General features: G+C 38.7%; 2 protein-coding genes across 2 annotated transcripts; one reads left to right on the top strand and one right to left on the bottom strand.

Moving 5' to 3' along the window:
- LOC101307995 (ubiquitin carboxyl-terminal hydrolase 16-like) lies at window positions 1-7,660 on the bottom strand. Its single transcript, XM_004301313.1, has 11 exons — window positions 7,187-7,660; window positions 4,554-6,006; window positions 4,378-4,466; window positions 3,246-3,331; window positions 2,975-3,137; window positions 2,744-2,864; window positions 2,475-2,632; window positions 1,674-1,758; window positions 1,376-1,588; window positions 893-954; window positions 1-814 (listed from the first exon to the last, which is right to left on the bottom strand). Exons 1-11 carry the CDS (start codon window positions 7,477-7,479, stop codon window positions 115-117), a joined length of 3,423 nt encoding a protein of 1,140 aa, XP_004301361.1. The 5' UTR covers window positions 7,480-7,660; the 3' UTR covers window positions 1-114.
- A 4,097-nt stretch (window positions 7,661-11,757) lies between these two features.
- On the top strand, window positions 11,758-16,596 carry LOC101292703 (eukaryotic translation initiation factor 3 subunit C-like). The gene is made up of 4 exons (XM_004299674.1): window positions 11,758-11,922; window positions 12,261-12,311; window positions 12,421-14,202; window positions 15,275-16,596. Exons 2-4 carry the CDS (start codon window positions 12,288-12,290, stop codon window positions 16,250-16,252), a joined length of 2,784 nt encoding a protein of 927 aa, XP_004299722.1. The 5' UTR covers window positions 11,758-11,922; window positions 12,261-12,287; the 3' UTR covers window positions 16,253-16,596.
- Window positions 16,597-18,229: the final 1,633 nt, after the last annotated feature.

Below are 18,229 nucleotides of genomic sequence, written 5' to 3'. Positions count from 1 at the left end.
TGCACAAAAAGGTGGTGGCCGATTTCTATAAATTAAACCAGCTAATGGCAATGGGTACATTACATACAAAGCCCTACTCGTTCTCTTATTTTTACCGCTTCCTAACTGTGATGATCAAACGCCTGCTGTTCTTTCGCAATTCGATGTTCTTAATTTTACATTGCTTACCGAATCACGTCCTAATCTCTCAGAGTCGGTTAACTTTCTACTGCTACTACTACTACTACTACTACTGGCTAACTTTCTACACTGTTTAGTGATGTCAGAATTCAAAAAAGGACCACTCACTTTGCCATCTGAATCTGCAAACCTGCGGCTATCCTCGAAAGGTCGGCTGTCCCAAAATCCTACGGACTCGCTGGCACTTGAAGCGTACCGGTTTGAATCAGAAAGTGGCGAGTGCTTCAAACTCATGGGTGAGGAAGAGGATGAGGAAGAACTGTCACAATCCGAAAAACTTCTCCCAGGGCTATTCCACCCACGTCCTGGATCACCGCATGAATAATCGGAGCAATCATCGGTGCTAGTAGAATACCATGTGCTATCAGTACTAGAAGAACCTTCGTCAGAACGGCTGCTGATAAGAGAAGAATTGTCACTTGATGAGTCCTCTTCTGAAATCCTTTGCAATAGTGGATAACTGGTAGAATTCTCTGGAGGACAAGTAGGGGATTGAGAACCACTTGGATGAGTGGAAAAGGAATTTGATTTCAAATTGGTACTCTTTCCACTGATACATGAAGGAATGGCTCTATGTTTTGGATCTGAAGATATTATTCTGTTCCTTATTAATCTCGGGGCTCTTGCCGAGCACCTGCAGAGTAGTTTAGTCAAAAGCCAAAACAATGAAGACTAGAAAAGTTAAAAAAACCCAAAGAGGTCCAGGCATCACCTTGAATAAAGAAGCATGTACGCCCCTTTCGCCAAGACATTTTCAAGCTCTACAGCAGTCACCTGCCCAACCATATCCGATATATTAGGAAAAAAAAAATTACAGTGTTTATGCATGTAATTAAACAACCAAGCAATTAAGAGCACACCAAACATGAAACATGAATCAATAAGAAAAGCTAAATGGACCAGAAATACACATAGCCCTTAGAAGCTTTAGATACTAATTAATCATCAATGAGTACCAAACTTAAAAGTAACCTAAAAGCCTTTACGCTTGTCTATGTCAGATACATATTCCTTTTGGTAAAACAAAAATGTAGAGGCCACAAAGATATAGATGTGCATACATGTAATTCGTAAGGCAAACACAATATAGCCGGAACTTCCTAAAATTAACGCATTGGTATCCTACTTAAAAAAATAAATAAATGAACAAACAATGAAGTTGCAAATAAAAACACCAACTTTTCTATAAACATACCGTGCTGTCATCAACCTTGAACCACTTGTTCTGCAGATTCTTAACATAGCACACATAATGACCAGAAAATGCGGCATTCATGACATCCAAGTGAACAACAACCCCATACAGCTTGTATATAGGTGATTTATCACTTGTGCCACTCATGTAAGGCGCCAAGTTCAGAATTTCAGGAAACCGTATGGGCTTATTGATCTTCCCAAATTTCCCGGACTGTTTGAGAAGGAAAAAAAAGGAAAAAAGATAAGTATGAGAAAATATGAAACCTTTAAAGCACCACTTTGAAAGAATCAATTACCTGAAATCGCTTCAATGCAATAGTAAGGACATTGGGAGCTTCCAGTATTGTCAACTTCTTTTTAGCCTTCTCATAAGATTTGCATCTGTGATACATACACATTGTAAAACACTGAAGTTGGTACATCTCAAAGCCAATGATTTCATATGTATATCAACTCCAATAAGGTATCAATATTTATTAACTTTGAGGGAATCATCCAGAGGCAGATTACAAAATGGGTAAAGAGAGGTAAACCATTCAAAATTCTTTGTAACTATAACAGAAATTTGTCTTTCCACAATTCATTATGCTGCACTAACGAAAAGAATAACATTATCTTGCTATACCTTTCGCACTCAGTAATTTATGTACAGCAAGCATCATGACACATGAAAGGAATACTTTCCCTGCATCTCATCTTAAGATAGTGTTTTTAGTTTTAATTTTTATCTAATGTACAGCAAGCATCATGACACATGAAAGGAATACTTTCCCTGCATCTCATCTTAAGATAGTGTTTTTAGTTTTTAATTTTTATCTAATGTACCATTTTGTCCACATTTACTATCTCCTTTCACCGATATATATGTACTATCTCTAAGAGAAAAATTGAAAGGTACACCAAAATGATTATCATAGGGATTTAGCTTTTCTAGTTATCCAATGCACCCCAGAAGGACTTAACAGTATAGCCTCATCAGCACACTTAACATATAGCTATTCTGTTTTATTGTTCTTCTTTTTTCCTTTTTTTTAGACAAGAATTGCATTGCATATAGAAAATAGGTATTCTCAAAAGCATTAAGAAACATAGCTAACCTGCTACATTGGTACTTATTTTCACCATCTAAGACCTCAGTGCCAGTAAATCGCCGAAGAGCCTCTTCCAGGGTTGCTATGTCGCCCTCAATTTCCACAGTAAGATCCATCATTCTTTCTTGCCGCTCCGACTTGCCTTGGCACCTTGAGCATTTTATCTGAGGCCATAATAAAATTATTTTCAATTAACAGTAGCATGGCAACGATCAAACAGCATTCAAACATAGTTGGACTACAACAGAAATATGGTAGGTAATACTATACATTACCTTTGATCGAAGGTAACCTCCAAAGGTAAGGCCTATTAAAGTTGTTTCCTCCTTCAAAGAACGCGGAGCATTAACCCCAGATTCCATAAGGCAAACGGATTGCATTGTGTCAATAGCATGTCTGTGAATACAACTCATGAATTAAGAACAGTGTGTTGGTGAAAGAAAGTACTAAATTGACTAATGCAAAGACATGGCTACAGGCTCCAGATATATAGAGAGCTAGCACACCTTAAAAACTCATGGGCATCTTCCTCTCTCCCATTACCAAGTTGACTTCCAATATTTCTTAGCTGGGAAAGTATTCCAATAGGAGACAGTGGAGACTTCCCTTCCTTTGCCTTCAAAATTAGAATTTCAAACTCACACATGAAACACCAATCCTTCTTTGCACCTGACAAGTAGTAAAGACTCGTCAATAAATTTTCTATAATACAGGAGTTTATGGTTGTACTAAAATAAAACTCAATTAAATCCATAATTCTGATGCTTGAAAACATACAAGATTTAGAATGGAGTCCCTGAAGCAAATAAGCAGTCAGAGGCGGAGTAAATGCCAAGCATTGGAGGACTGCATTGGCATAGCAGCTGCACAATAGGAATAAAGATCATGTTAGAAAGAAAATTGACGAAAGAACAATAAACAAGGAAATCAACAAAAGAAGCAAATCAACTCTGAATGCATACAAGTAGTTTATACCCTACTCGATAATCGGTCTATTAGATAAACCTTGAAAAACTGGGTTATAAATTATTCTATCATACTCATCAAAGGATTTCGGTCACAAGGACGAATTGTATAACGTGATAACTCAGTAGAGAATACCCTAGCCGGTTGTTCCTTTCCTGATAGACCACCAATTAGAAAACACTACCAGACCCATACACATCAGCAGGCACATATGTTAAGGGCCTCCATTTACACAAGCTCTTATGGAATGCTTCAAGGAACATAACTAATCAATCATAAAACCACACTTGATCTCAGTATATTGTACACTAGTGCTATGTGTGTGTGTGTGTGAGAGAGAGAAAGAGAGAGAGAGAGGAGGGGGAACTCACAAACACACACACTCACTCAACAACACACAAAAACTTACTGTCCTCCAATTCTTAATATCTCCTCACAACATAAATTGCGATAGTTTTCAGTTAGTTAGAGAACAATCCAACTTTCTTAAGTATGCCACATTCCTATAAATACTTACAGAAGTCTTATTCGCCACAGATAAGCCATTTGTCAATTAATTAAAAAAAAAACAGTTAATACGGTTCACACGCAGCGCAGGCTCGCCAAGTTCAGTAAATAATGTAGTTATTTTACAGCCTGGGGCCATTTACAACTCTGGCACGGTAGTGGATGGTATTAGACCATACATATAACACTTTGTGATACTGACTACTATGCAATAAGACAAGCCCACATAGTTGGTGATACTGACTACTATGCAACAACACAAGCACATATGGTTAATAGATGAGCCTTCAAAAATATCTACCCAGTCATATAGCTACTCAATTGTATGCATTAGGCCGAGGGGACGCCTGCCTGGGCGTCACCCATTTTTCCAGCAAAAACTAATATATATATATAACTACTCAATGGCATGCATGTCCTACTCAGATGCTGTTACCTGTTACCACAGTTTATAAGGCCAGAAGGGTGCAATTCCACCTTGTTCCAATTGTAAAGCTTGACAAATACTTCATACGGAAATAGTTCCTGCAGAAACAAAACAGATAATTAGCCACATTATACTGCATGACAGTTAAAGGTGTATATTCAAAATAATAGAATAAAATGCAAAACCTTCTCAGCATGTTTTCCTGCAATTTCACCCCCAACTCCCAAAGGATAGTGCTTTGAGAGTTTAGGTCCTCTAAACTGATCAAAAACTTTAAATACAGAAGTCTTCAAGCCAGTCTTATCATTTAAGGATCTTGTAACCTGAGATGAAACAGTATCACTAGCCTCAACAGAATGACCGTTTCCAGATTTTACACTTACACCGGAAGAGCCTCGACCACCAGATACAAGACAAGCATCTGAAACACTAGATGACTGACAATCAGCTTCTCTAGACTTCAACGTTCTACTGCTGTTCTTAGAAATATGACTCGACCTTTCTGAACTTGTAGGCACCACTCTACTAGAATGCAAAGCCTCTTTACTTGAAACAATTTCACTGCTAAGAGATTTGTGACCATTAGACGAGGATGATGCCATAAATTTAATTTCTCTAGAGTTGAATGTAGGTGAATTATTGGGAGGTCCACTATCATCATTTCTCAACCCTTTGAAGTTTAGGGATGTGGAGTTCCTGAGCTTTGAAACATCTCCACTAATCTTTTCCAATAACTCAGCCCCATATACAGATTTATGCCCTGAAGTGTCTGGAAGAGCATCATCTAATATACTGCCAATTGACTCAGAGTCTCCTGTATGTAGGGGGACAGCAGTGGACGATTCAAACGAAATGTGAGAGGAGGATCCAGAAGGAGATATCTTGCTTTTACTAGCAATACAGGAACTGGACACATGATCATCACTCTCAGACTCGAAAGAATCAAGAGTTCTTCCCCAGAAATCAGACGATGTTGTACATGACTTGGTAGCTGGACGGCATGGACCCTTACTTCTGCCATTATAATTCACATCTGAAGAAGAGTTTGATATCTGCTCGTTCTCTCCATTATTGCAACTAGGTTTAACCTGATTTGACTTACTTAGTTTTGCAAATCCATCCACAGAATCAACCAAGCAAGCAAACTTTGGGGATAATGGCCTAGATTGATCAATTTGCTCCAGATTAAATGAATTCTGCAGCATGTCAATGGAATCATTAACAGATTGGTGTGCATCTGCTCTGTCAGGTTCGAAAGAACTAACACTTTCACTGACAGAAACATCATCCGAAGATCCACTACCATTTGTAGAAGTAGAAAATCCAGAAAAAGAGGTAGCTGATGACCCAGAAGGAGAATTTTTCTCTTTCCTATTGGCAAGATATTCATCTTCACTATCATCATCCTTTACACACTGAACCTCTAGAGGGCAACCAGGATTAGGAACTGCAGGTTCCTCGGAGATTTTTTCAGTTGACTGCCTAGCTTCAAACTTGTCAGCATTAGATTCAAGATTTTTCTTGGTCACCTTCTGGCCTTCATCACTTTCCCCATCAACATTTGGATCAACTGTGGGTGCTGGCTGGCAATTTTCCCTGTGACCTTGTCGCCAGTGAACAATTTGACATTTCCCAGAACTGAAACATTTGGTGCAGGTGTCACACATCAATCTTATAAAATAAAATACTATACCCTATTATAAGAGCCTGAGAGAGAGAACATAATATGAAGAGAAGGTTTTTTGTGTGTGTGTCTAATGAACCTACAATTGAACAAATGAGCAACATGAGAATAATAACTTTAATTGTCTAATTTAGGGTTTAGAAAATTACAGCCTGCAATGCAATCAAAATTTACATGTTCCTCACTTTGGTTGACAGAAAATTTAATTTCCCCCATTTTCACCACTGTAGAACCAATACGTGTGGAATTAGGTTGTAATGAATGGTACACTTGTTCATTTGTGATAATTTTTTCTTCCATCAATAACAGTAGATTTATCCTTGGATCTTAAATTATAAAAGCAAACTATAGCCGTAAATTTGTTGAATTTAGAACCCCAGTGTCTTAGACATCATTAAGCCTAAACTCGAAGGACAGAGAGTATAGCTTGCCATGATATCACTTGGTTTGGATGTAGAAACAATAAATGTCACGCGCTAAAACTCGAACAGCGTCTATATGAAAAATAAGATAATTGTTGAATAATACTAGCAATACACTATTACTAAGCGTAATCAATCATGTGATAAGCTCTATGAACACCTACCAGAATCATCACAATTAACAAACAAGTATGTGTGTATAACAAAAGAAAAGAAACTTTTGATCACTTTAATCAGGGTTGGCCACGAGAAAATTTTTAATTCAGCACTAAAGCCTTAATTCTTGTCTGGTGTTAAAGATGTGAAAAAGTTTCAACGATTTCTCACAATTACTAGGGCTTTGATTCACAGCCTAAACCTCCCCATATATCCCAAATATGACACCGAAAGGGTGTGTTTTATAATAACCACAGAAGTTCAGTATCATTTATAGAGTACTTCTTCTTCAATAAGAGAACTATTGTCAAAAGAATTTTGGTTTCAGTATAACTCTAAATAGCTTCCTAATCCTTTTGAATTTCCAAGGAATTATAAGACAAAAATCAAATTAAACAAGGCAAAATTAAAAATCCCCAATCCGTGTGTGTATATAAACAGCCCCTATAGAAAACGATACCAGCCCCAAATTCATAGAATTACAAACCCTAAAAGCTGAGATTTGACGAGCTCAAAAGGACTAAAATACAGAGAGAGATATGAGTGAATCACGTACCAGTACCGGACCGCCTTGCAGCGGGCGCAGCGGGTGGTGGTGGGGCAGTAGCAGACGGCGCAATAAGAATCCCTCTTCTCAGGAGGAGCCAAAACGACGTCGTAGCCAGCCGTGACCTCAAACTCGGCCCTAGCAGCTTCCGCGGCGGCCAAAGCCAACAGCCGCTTGATCTCCTCACCTCTGGCCGCGGCTTGGCGCCATTTGTGGCGAGCGACGAAGAATCCGATCACCGGCACCAGGACGCAGGCCACCAGCACCAGGCTCCGAAACCCTAGATCCACCGATACATGCATTTATCCTCCGGTGAGTAACACGCGCATCCAAACCGAGCCCCAAACCCTAGGGCTCCAATCGGACATAGATTTAGGCAAACGGGGGTTGAGAAAAGAGCCTGCGGAGCGATCAGACGGCTAAATCGGAGCTGCCGGCGGAGAGCAAGAGAGACGGCGGCGGTTGCGGAATTTGGAGAGAGAGAAATTCCGGCGAGGGGAATCGGAGAATGACAGAAATGAGGGGTTTGGTTTTGCTTGGGGAGTAGTGCTTGTTGTGGCCGTTGTGGAGCTCTCTCTTCTTTTTCGTGTACGGTTTTTTTTTTTTTTATTTCCTTTTTTTTGGCTGGATTCGGACAATAATGAAGAAATCGTTTCGGTGGATGAGAGAGAAAGAGAGGGGGAGAGAAAGAGAGGGGGTATTTCGGGAAATATTAAATTGAATTTAAGGAATATAATTAAATAATATATTTTTGTCTTTTTGGTTCGTTGAGAAAATTTATGGTCGGAGGCAAGGAATTTCGTAGCATCGAGATGCGTGAATTCTTTACTCTCTGAAATATTCGGGTTTGAGGTGTCCGGTTCGGACCGGCAGTGGACCGGTTTTGGTCTGGGTTGGAGCGATGCGCGTGTGAAGGAGATATTGGATGGATGATGGAGCGGCTTGCTCTGGCCTCTGGGGGAGTTTTTTTTTTTTTTTTTTTTTTTTTTTTTTTTTTTGAGAACCATTACTCTTAGGAGTTTGTCATATTTGGAGAGTGGAAAATCCTCATTTATGGAATTGGAATTTGCGCTAGTAATTGCCTTGCTAGGCATGGGTGGAAAATAGAAATAGACATGATATATGATCATGAAAACGTATTCAATGAGTTGTGGATTCATATGTTTTACGTTATGTTGTGTTATGTACTGGTATAAATATATCGACTTACTTGATATATCAGTTAGTATTTATCTTATTTGGAGTTTACCCTAGGCAATATTGGAGATGTTGTCCAAATATAACGCAATTCCATTATAGTTTTAGAAATGACAACATTTTGATTTATGAACATTTGAGTATAATTTTGTTGCTAGCTTAACTTGTTCAATTTCTCTAGCTCGCTATATAAATGGAATCCAACTATGTCATCCTTTGTCATGTTCTTTTTTTGTTGGATTTCAAAACTTATTTTCTCTAGTCTAAATAATTTTAGATCAAATTACTATAAAATGACACTTTCTTCTTCTTTTTGCCGCATATATATCTAAATGATGAACTTGCAATGCGGCAACCTTGAATCAGATTTTTTTTTTCTGCCTCTCATAATATTAGTGGCTATTCCTCGTTTGCATAGGTGAAGTTACTATTTAGCTAATATAGCTTTTGATTGTAATGAGAAGCCATTCCTAATTTCACCAAAAAAATGCAAAACATAAATTATAAAACTAATGCCAATTTCTCAATATTAGGTTTGAGTTTACTTTACAATATTAGGTCGGTTGATTGATATAAATATCACTATTGTAATGTTGCAAAGGTGACTAGGATTACATTAGGCATGGTCCAAGAAAACATAGAATAATGAATGAGCGTGTGTGTTCAGTGTTTGGGTCAAATAAGAATGCATAATTTTCTAATGGTATTTGACTGAATCCACCATTTGGACTGAAATCTTCAACAACCGTCAGAATGAGAAATTCATAGAAAAATTAATGTGGATTGACTAAATGAACCATTTTTCTGTGTGGGTGGTGATTTTTCTCGACGAGAGATCTTGGGGGTACAAGATTGGCTGAAAAGACTATTAGGGAATCTGACATGGAAGAGAATCATATATAGTCCACTTATTACAAGTAAAGAATTATTGGTGCCCCAAAATCTAAGGTATTAGGGTGTTGATTATTCTAGAAACGTTTAGATTTTTGGTTTATAGTTTCTATAAGCGAATTTAACAACATCATAATTCAACATTCTTGAAGCACACTAAAATACATATGTTGTGAGCTATAAATCCTTGAAAAATAACATAAACAAACAAACTTTTAGTCTTCAATTAGTTACATATACTTGACTATAGTCGAAGGTTGAAAAAGTTGAAGATGGATATCCACGAGCACTTTTAATCTCTTCGATATTTTCCGCATTCTCTTCCGTGCATTTTAAGGTAAAAGATAGTCGATGGATGAAGAAACTCAATTGACAATGTTGACAATATTATTGACTATGGTACATGTGAGTTTACAATATACAATATAGTATTTCATCATGACATGACCTATGATGAAAGTTCAACTCGATCTTATCCTTAATATCCCCAAAAGTCTTGGTGCAAGAAAAATGAATTGAATTGAACAATTCATTTTTACTCTTTGATCACAAAAAAAAGAAGCTTTTATTAAAGATCGAGCTAAACACACCACCTATACCTCGTTTTAGGGCTACTTGACATCGCTCCGTAAGATTGATCGAAGAAACTAATAAAGCATGTAGAGATCGTTTGTGTGATGGTGCAAGATTGGGGGATCAATCCTTTAACTCTAAACGCTATTGATACCAACCCTAAAAAGTAGAATGATTTTTCCCAAGAACCAAAAGTCAATTTAGCAAAGCATTATGTACGCAATCTATAAACGAAAAGTATGTTTTCCTAAGCATGATTGAAAGGTTATGCCTAATTGGGCAAGGTCTTTCATCTGTTAACCAACCAGTGAACATATTATCTATTGGACCAGCCTCATCCTCGTTTGCTTTTAACCAAAAAGAGCAAAATGTTAAAGCCCTCAGGTCCTACATATAATGAAATCACTTTCTATGTATTTGTGGGAATTCTCTGGAACTTGAGCAATAATTTCTGGGAAGTAGGCAAGGCTTAGATATGAAAGAGAGGCTTCCTTGAACAGGTAGGAATCTATTGCTGGCTTGCTGGTGCACACGGCTTTTGGTTTAGGGCAATTTTAACTTATGTGTTTGTCGACGTGCATAAAGCAGAATGAAGAGGAAAACGAAAGGGGAAAGAATAAGAGTTTGTTCTTGGATTTTGCCAAGTATTTCTTGAGGTTGAAGTCATCTACGAATGAGAACAGAATTGGGAATGGCCGGGACCCTGGATGTGGTGGTCGATTGTTTTCAGATTAGGTCTTGATTGATACTGTGGAAAACTATGGTGACTCGTTTTCTTTTGATCAATCATTCATACATTGGTAGTGTGAATGATCGTTGTTTTGAAGGATGTTAAAAAAGAAAAGAAAAAAATGTTGTTTTGAAGACATAAGGCCCAAATGATATATGGATTTGATGAAATCCATGAGATTGAGATCCAAATCATCCAATATGGACCATTTTTTTATTTGTCAGACCAATATGAAGACCATAAGTGGTATATTTCCTAGCCCAATAATGATATGTGTAACGTTATACCAAAGAAGACTTAAAACTCATTGAAATCGAGTAGGGGTGTAAAATATTGGAATAGATTCTCATAATCTGAAGAATTTTTTCGAGGACAAATCTACTCGGACTCAGTTTGGGTAAGGAAGAATTAGTAAGCTCAAGGTTAATTCTTCTGTAGGCGGAGTTATAGTAAGAAAACGGGTCAAGTGAGAGATGACCAAACTAATTTAAGATGAAATAACTCAAGTGGATTTGAATAAAATGATTGGTAAGTTTGATAGAATCCGTAGCAAATACGAAATCCTCTACACATCATCTTAAGGGTGGAGTTTTGGTCGCACTAGTGCTTGACTTGCGAAAGTTGCACAATACTATGCACACTAACAAGATATTTTCTCAAACTCATCTATAAATAATAAGGTGAACAAATGAGATAAGCAATCAATTCAGATTATATTTATGACACGTTTATTTAATTGAAATAGAAAATAATTATGAATTAGAAACAATTGCAATGAGAGAAGAAATGAATTGGTATAGATTTCGAATATTGATTCATAAACTCATCCGTTCTCTGTAATCAAGTTCCTGAATTCAGGAATTGATATTTTGATAATGAGGTGAGACATAGATTTTAGCTCGTTTACAAATTAGAGTGTCTCTCTCTATGCTAAACCCTACCTGAAAAAAAAAAAAAAAAAAAAGGGCAAGATACCATAACTAAGTAGATCGTCAGCCTCTGTTTCTCGCTGTCCATTTGCAACAATCCATCAATATCGTTTGATGTTACCACCGAGCAGATCAACCTTAAAATTCTAAATAAATCATAACGAAAGATGTGGAAATAAAATTCTCGGAATTTAAATCAAGGAAAAAAAGAAAAAGAAAAGTTAAAAAAGAAATGAAAAGAAAATGGCCGGACCTAAAATAACGCTGTGCGGTTTAGAGCCTAGTCAGCCCTAAACTTTCCACCCCTCACTCTCGAACAGAGTATCAATCAGTCTTCTCTCTTTCAATCGCCGCAACAAGTCTTACGCTTATCTCTTCATCTTCTCCGATCGCCGAAGCTCAGACCGGAGCTTCCATCGACTCCGGTAAGACTCTGACTCCTCTTCAACAGAACCGCCATCTGTATTTCCATCTTTATTCGTTTTGCTTCGTTCGATTTGTACAGAACCATCGCGCAGTTGAATCGAATCTGAAATCTAATTAGTCAGGCAAAATCGAACCAAAGAACTATTCCGAATCTGTTTATCGGATTAACGAAATGAATTTGCTTTGCTTCATCTAGATTTTACGCTAGGGTTTATCTAGATTTGTAAAATTAGGGACGAATATAGTTTTACTTTATTGTGAAAAATCAGCTGTTGTTTTTTTCATCTCGATTTGATATGCTAGCTTTGTTACTTACAGTGAGGCATTTTTGTTGCAGATTTTTGTGAATTTTGTTTGGGAAAGAATGTCGTCTCGATTTTGGACCCAGGTATTTGTTCTTTTTCGATGGAGTTGTAAGTGTTTGCTTGATTTTGGATGGGATTTTGAAAATGATTGTCTGAATTTATATTTTCTATATTATTCTTGTGTTCTTTTAGGGTGGAGGAAGCGATTCTGAGGATGAGGAGAGTGAGTATGGAGATGGAGATATCGATAATAAAGCAGGTGACAATGCCAATGACGCGCCTTCGAACCCTTATCTGGAGACAAATGTGACTGATAGTGATGAGTCTGATGGTGGAAAGCGTGTTGTTAGATCTGCCAAGGACAAGCGCTTTGATGAACTCTCTGCAACTGTTCACCAGATGAAGAATGCCATGAACATCAACGACTGGGTTAGCTTGCAGGAGTGCTTTGACAAGATAAACAAGCAGCTTGAGAAGGTCATGCGGATTACAGAGTCTGTGAAAGTACCTAACCTATACATCAAGGCACTTGTAATGCTTGAGGACTTTTTGGGTCAGGCTTTGGCAAACAAAGATGCGAAAAAGAAGATGAGTAGCAGTAATGCCAAGGCCTTGAACTCAATGAAGCAGAAACTGAAGAAGAACAATAAGCAGTATGAGGAGCTGATTAATAAGGAAAGGGAGAATCCTCAGCCGAGTGAAGATGAAAAGAGTGCAGAAGAGGAGTCGGATGATGAAACAGCTTCTGAAGTTGGTTCTGATATTGTACCTTCAGGTTCTGATGATGATGAGGATGAAGTAATAGATGATGAGGATGACCAAACTGAAGAGGGCTGGCAGAAGCAGATGAGCAAGAAAGATAAGCTGATGGATAAGCAATTCATGAAGGACCCTAGTGAGATCTCGTGGGACGTAGTGAACAAGAAGTTTAAGGAGGTGGTGGCTGCTCGTGGAAGGAAGGGAACTGGAAGGTTTGAGCAGGTTGAGCAACTTACCTTCTTGACCAAGGTCGCGAAGACCCCTGCCCAGAAGCTGGAGATTTTCTTCAGTGTTGTTTCTGCTCAGTTTGATGTGAATCCTGGTCTGAACGGCCACATGCCAATTAATGTGTGGAAGAAGTGTGTGCAGAATATGCAAGTTATACTTGATATTCTTGTGCAGTACCCCAACATTACAGTTGATGATATGGTGGAGCCGGATGAGAACGAATCCCAGAAAGGAGCAGATTATGATGGGACCATCAGGGTTTGGGGAAATTTGGTGGCCTTTTTGGAAAGGATAGATACTGAATTCTTCAAGAGCTTGCAATGCATTGATCCTCACACTCGTGAGTACATCGAGAGACTTAGGGATGAGCCTATGTTCTTGGTTCTTGCTCAAAATGTTCAAGAATATTTAGAACGAGTGCAGGATTTCAAAGCTGCTGCAAAGGTAGCCTTAAGGCGTGTTGAACTCATCTATTATAAGCCACAAGAAGTTTATGATGCCATGAGAAAATTGGCTGAGCAGACAGGAGAAGATGGTGAAGGCCAGGAGCCTAAACCGGAGGAAACTCGTAGTCCATCTGCATGTATTGCAGTTCCTGAGATTGTTCCCCGCAAACCTACCTTTTCAGAGAGCAGCAGGACCATGATGGATATTCTGGTTTCCCTCATTTACAAGTATGGGGATGAGAGAACAAAAGCTCGTGCAATGCTATGTGATATCTATCACCATGCTCTGCTGGATGAATTTTCCACTTCCCGTGACTTGCTGCTGATGAGTCACCTGCAGGATAATATTCAGCATATGGACATCTCAACCCAGATACTCTATAATAGAGCCATGGCACAACTTGGTCTCTGTGCATTTCGGCTTGGATTGATCACTGAAGGACATAGCTGCCTTTCTGAACTATATTCTGGTGGAAGAGTAAAGGAGTTGCTGGCACAAGGTGTCTCACAAAGTAGATATCATGAGAAAACTCCAGAACAGGTGTGTATTGGTTCTGATGTTTCTCGATGCAGTTTGAATCTCTATTATTTTCACCACCCCAATTTTTTTTTCATCTATTATCTGCTTGTGTGTATTACATGCTGGGAAAATAGTTTACAAGAGTTGGGTTTCTTTAAATGTCGGAAGCAAGCACTAATTGTTCATGTAGATACCTGGTCCAAGTTCCAGTTGTAGATACACATTAAAATAGTTTTCTTAGTACTAGCCGACGGTTTAATGTTGGTCTTATATGTTGTGGATTTGTACTGCACCCTTTTTAAGATATGAGTAGTATTGGCGGGCATAATAAATATGCAAGTTGTTGTCTTAGATAATGTGAGTGTATCAGTTGAATAATATTAAGAAATTCATTAAGATGCATTCACCTTTTTGAACACATTTGGTGGAACTTTCTTAGAAGGATGTACTATTAGTTGTGTAGGAGAACTTTGATATGCATTCAAATTCACATCAAGAGAGAATAATTTAGATCACATTTAAAGGTTAAACTAGTATGGTAAGTGTCACTGGACATTGGTCATGCAAAGGACTATAGATTGCTTTGCTCTGTTTGCATTAGTTTTGGTTTTGGGCCCGAGTCGTTCTATCCCTGTCCACACTTGCATAGCACAGCGATGACCCATAAAACTGTGGTTGCAGTGATTTTGGTTCAGAAGTTATACTTCATGCTGATAGAATCATCGTCTTCACAAATTCATCTATGAGTATCTTTATCCTGTCATTTGTCTCTTTGATTGCTGGATGAACCCTTTGTGTAACAATATACTGAGGGTATTACCTTTAAAGACTATGAGAGTAACTAATTGGATTTGAGAAAGAAAATTGATGAAATTGGTTTAATTTGAGGGCAAACCAGTTGGTGAGGATGCACAGATCCCACGTTCTGAAAAGTGGAAACTATGTACATTGCTTTACCAATGCTGTAAATGAGGCTATTTTTTTGGGGACAAATATAGAGGAGGGTTTAGTGAACTTAGATTAATAGCTCTTTTCCCTTGTGGTAGTATATCATATACAAATCGTATTCATTATTTCTTTTTCTCATTTTCAGGAAAGGCTGGAGAGAAGACGACAAATGCCTTACCATATGCACATTAACCCTGAGCTCCTGGAGGCAGTGCATCTGATATGTGCCATGCTGCTCGAAGTGCCGAACATGGCAGCTAACACCTTTGATGCGAAGCGCAGGTTGATTAGTAAGACATTCAGGCGGCTGCTTGAGATTAGTGAGAGGCAAACATTCACAGGACCTCCTGAAAATGTCAGGGACCATGTAATGGCTGCAACCAGGGCCCTTGTCAAAGGTGACTTCCAAAAGGCTTTCGATGTTATCAATTCTCTTGATGTCTGGAAGCTTTTGAAGAATCGTGCAAATGTCCTAGAGATGCTCAAGGCTAAGATCAAGGAAGAGGCTCTGAGGACCTACCTCTTTACCTTTTCCTCATCCTATAAGACTCTTAGCTTGGAACAAGTTGCCATGATGTTTGACCTTTCAGAGGCGCAGACTCATAGCATTGTGAGCAAGATGATGATCAACGAAGAGCTCCTTGCAAGCTGGGACCAACCAACACGTTGCATTGTTTTCCATGACGTAGCCCACAGTAGGTTGCAGACCCTAGCTTTCCAGTTGACTGAGAAGCTGGCAATCCTTGCAGAAAGCAATGAAAGGGCTACAGAAGCAAGGATAGGTGGTGGTGGATTAGATCTGCCTCAAAAGCGTAGAGACAACCAGGACTTTGCTGCTGGGGGCGGGAATAGATGGCAAGACAACAATCTGTCTTTCAGTCAAAGGCAAGGTGGTGGCTCTGGGCGTACAGGATATAACAGTGGAGGGAGACAATATGGCCAGGCTGCTGGAAGTGGGTATTCTAGGGATCGCACAGGTCAGTCCAGGGGAACAGGTCAAAACACTCGTTATCAAGATGTTGCATATGCTGGCTCTGGGAGGACCGGCTATCAGACAGCTGCAAGGGGATCTCAGGATAGTTCATCTCGCATGGTCAATCTACATAGGGGGCTTCGCGCCTAAGGAGACAGAGTTATCCGCATTTTGATCAGAGAGCACACCTCCTTTTGTTTCTGTTAATTGATTTTGCCGTTTAAGAAACCTAGTCTTTAGTTTTTGATTGTTTTAGACCCCCAAAGGTTTGGACCCAAGTAAACTTCGGGAGTAAGGAAATTTGTATGCTGATTTACTATTGCCATGGAGCATGGAAAAATTTTTTTGGTTATTTGTTTCATAAGTTTGGTGCATGTTTATCCTGTTGCTTTGTACTTGATTAGATGGATCATGGATGCATCATTTCTCTACTAGCCTTGCTTTAACCTTTTTAGTTTTTACCACGGCTATACTAGTTTTCTTCTCGACAGGTGCGTATGGTCTTTGGATATATAATAATAGTAATGGATAGTCATGTGCAGATCCCTATGTTGAAGCTTTGCTTCAAGATGAGAAGAGATAAAGTCGGGTGTTTGTCCGAATGGTGAACACTAGCTAATTGTATTTGTGTCTATACTCCAGAGTAATCTGTCTTCAACTCGTTGTTTTCTAGTCACAGTTATAAATATGGATTTCGCTACAAGCCAGTTACAACTTTTGCAGCTGCTGCTTAGTGTCTATTGCGGCGGAAACAGGCCCCATTCTAGTGATGCTCGCCCCCCGGTACCCAAGTCATCTTGAAGTGAGGAGAGATAAAGAGATAACCAATTTCGATCATTAAACCAAAATAGTTACAAATCTGAAACACTTGCTGTTGTAAGAATAGTCGAACTACCAAGCACACGGATAACCGTCTCATGTTTGAAGGAGATTCATGCTCGTGCCCTGTTACGGGAATTGGTCTGACTTTTGGATACCTTAAGAGCATGTCCACCCTTTGGGTCTTCGTTGGGAAGGCCTGGGTTATGGGCGAGACCTGGGTCGTCACGTGACAGTGATTTTGAACTGTAGTTTTCACCCACGATTTTTGTTTCTGGGTCGTCACGTGGCAGTGACTGTTTATTGAATTTTATATTCGGTATTTTGAATGTGAATAAAGATTTTATATATTAATAAAATTATGATTAAATAAACAAAATGACATATTAAAATTAAGGGCCAATTACATAAAAGTCCACTTGGAGACATTTTCTCCCATATAGGTCCACCCAAACATTTTTACCCACATAAGTCCACCTAAGCCTAAATACAGTCTTATATTAGGTATTAAAGTTTAACAAAATTACAGACTGTCATCCAACCAAAAAATTAGAATTTCTCTTATATTTACAAAAATGTCACTAATGTAAAAAGTCAACAACCACAAATAGTCTCCGATTGACCTCCGGCGAGGTCTCCGGCCGACCTTCGACAAACTTTCCGGCCAACCTTCGATAAACTTTCCGGCTGACCATCTGTGAGGATTCTAGTGACCATAAAACCTACTACCACTGACAACAAAAGATACTACTACCGACAAAGAAAGCTACTACCACTGACAACAAAAGATATTATCGATAGCAAAAAGAACTACTGCCACCAGCAAAGAAAGCTACTACCAATAGCAACAAAAGCTACTACCACTGACAACAAAATATACTACCGATAGCAAAAAAAACTACTGCCATCAGCAAAGAAAGCTACTACCGATAGCAACAAAAGCTACTACCCATGGCAAAGAAAACTACTACTACTGACAACAAAAGATACTACCGATAGCTAAAAAGCCTACTGGCACCAGCAAAGAAAGCTACTATCGATAGCAACAAAAGCTACTACCGATAGCAACAAAAGCTACTACCGATAGCAACAAAAGTTACTACCGCCACCAACAAAAAATACTATTGTCAGCAACAAAAAAATACCACCGCCAGTAGCCAGAGATACTACTGCCACCAACAAAAGATACTACCACAACTAATAAAAGATACTATCGCCACCAACAAAAACTACTACCACCAGCAACAAAATCTACTCATATGAGATTGAGAAAAATACTAGCATAGAAGTTGAAAACGCTTTTGATTG

This window comes from Fragaria vesca, linkage group LG5 (assembly GCF_000184155.1).
Source record: "Fragaria vesca subsp. vesca linkage group LG5, FraVesHawaii_1.0, whole genome shotgun sequence".
Classification (NCBI taxonomy): domain Eukaryota; kingdom Viridiplantae; phylum Streptophyta; class Magnoliopsida; order Rosales; family Rosaceae; genus Fragaria; species Fragaria vesca.
This window is presented reverse-complemented; position numbering and strand designations above follow the sequence as displayed.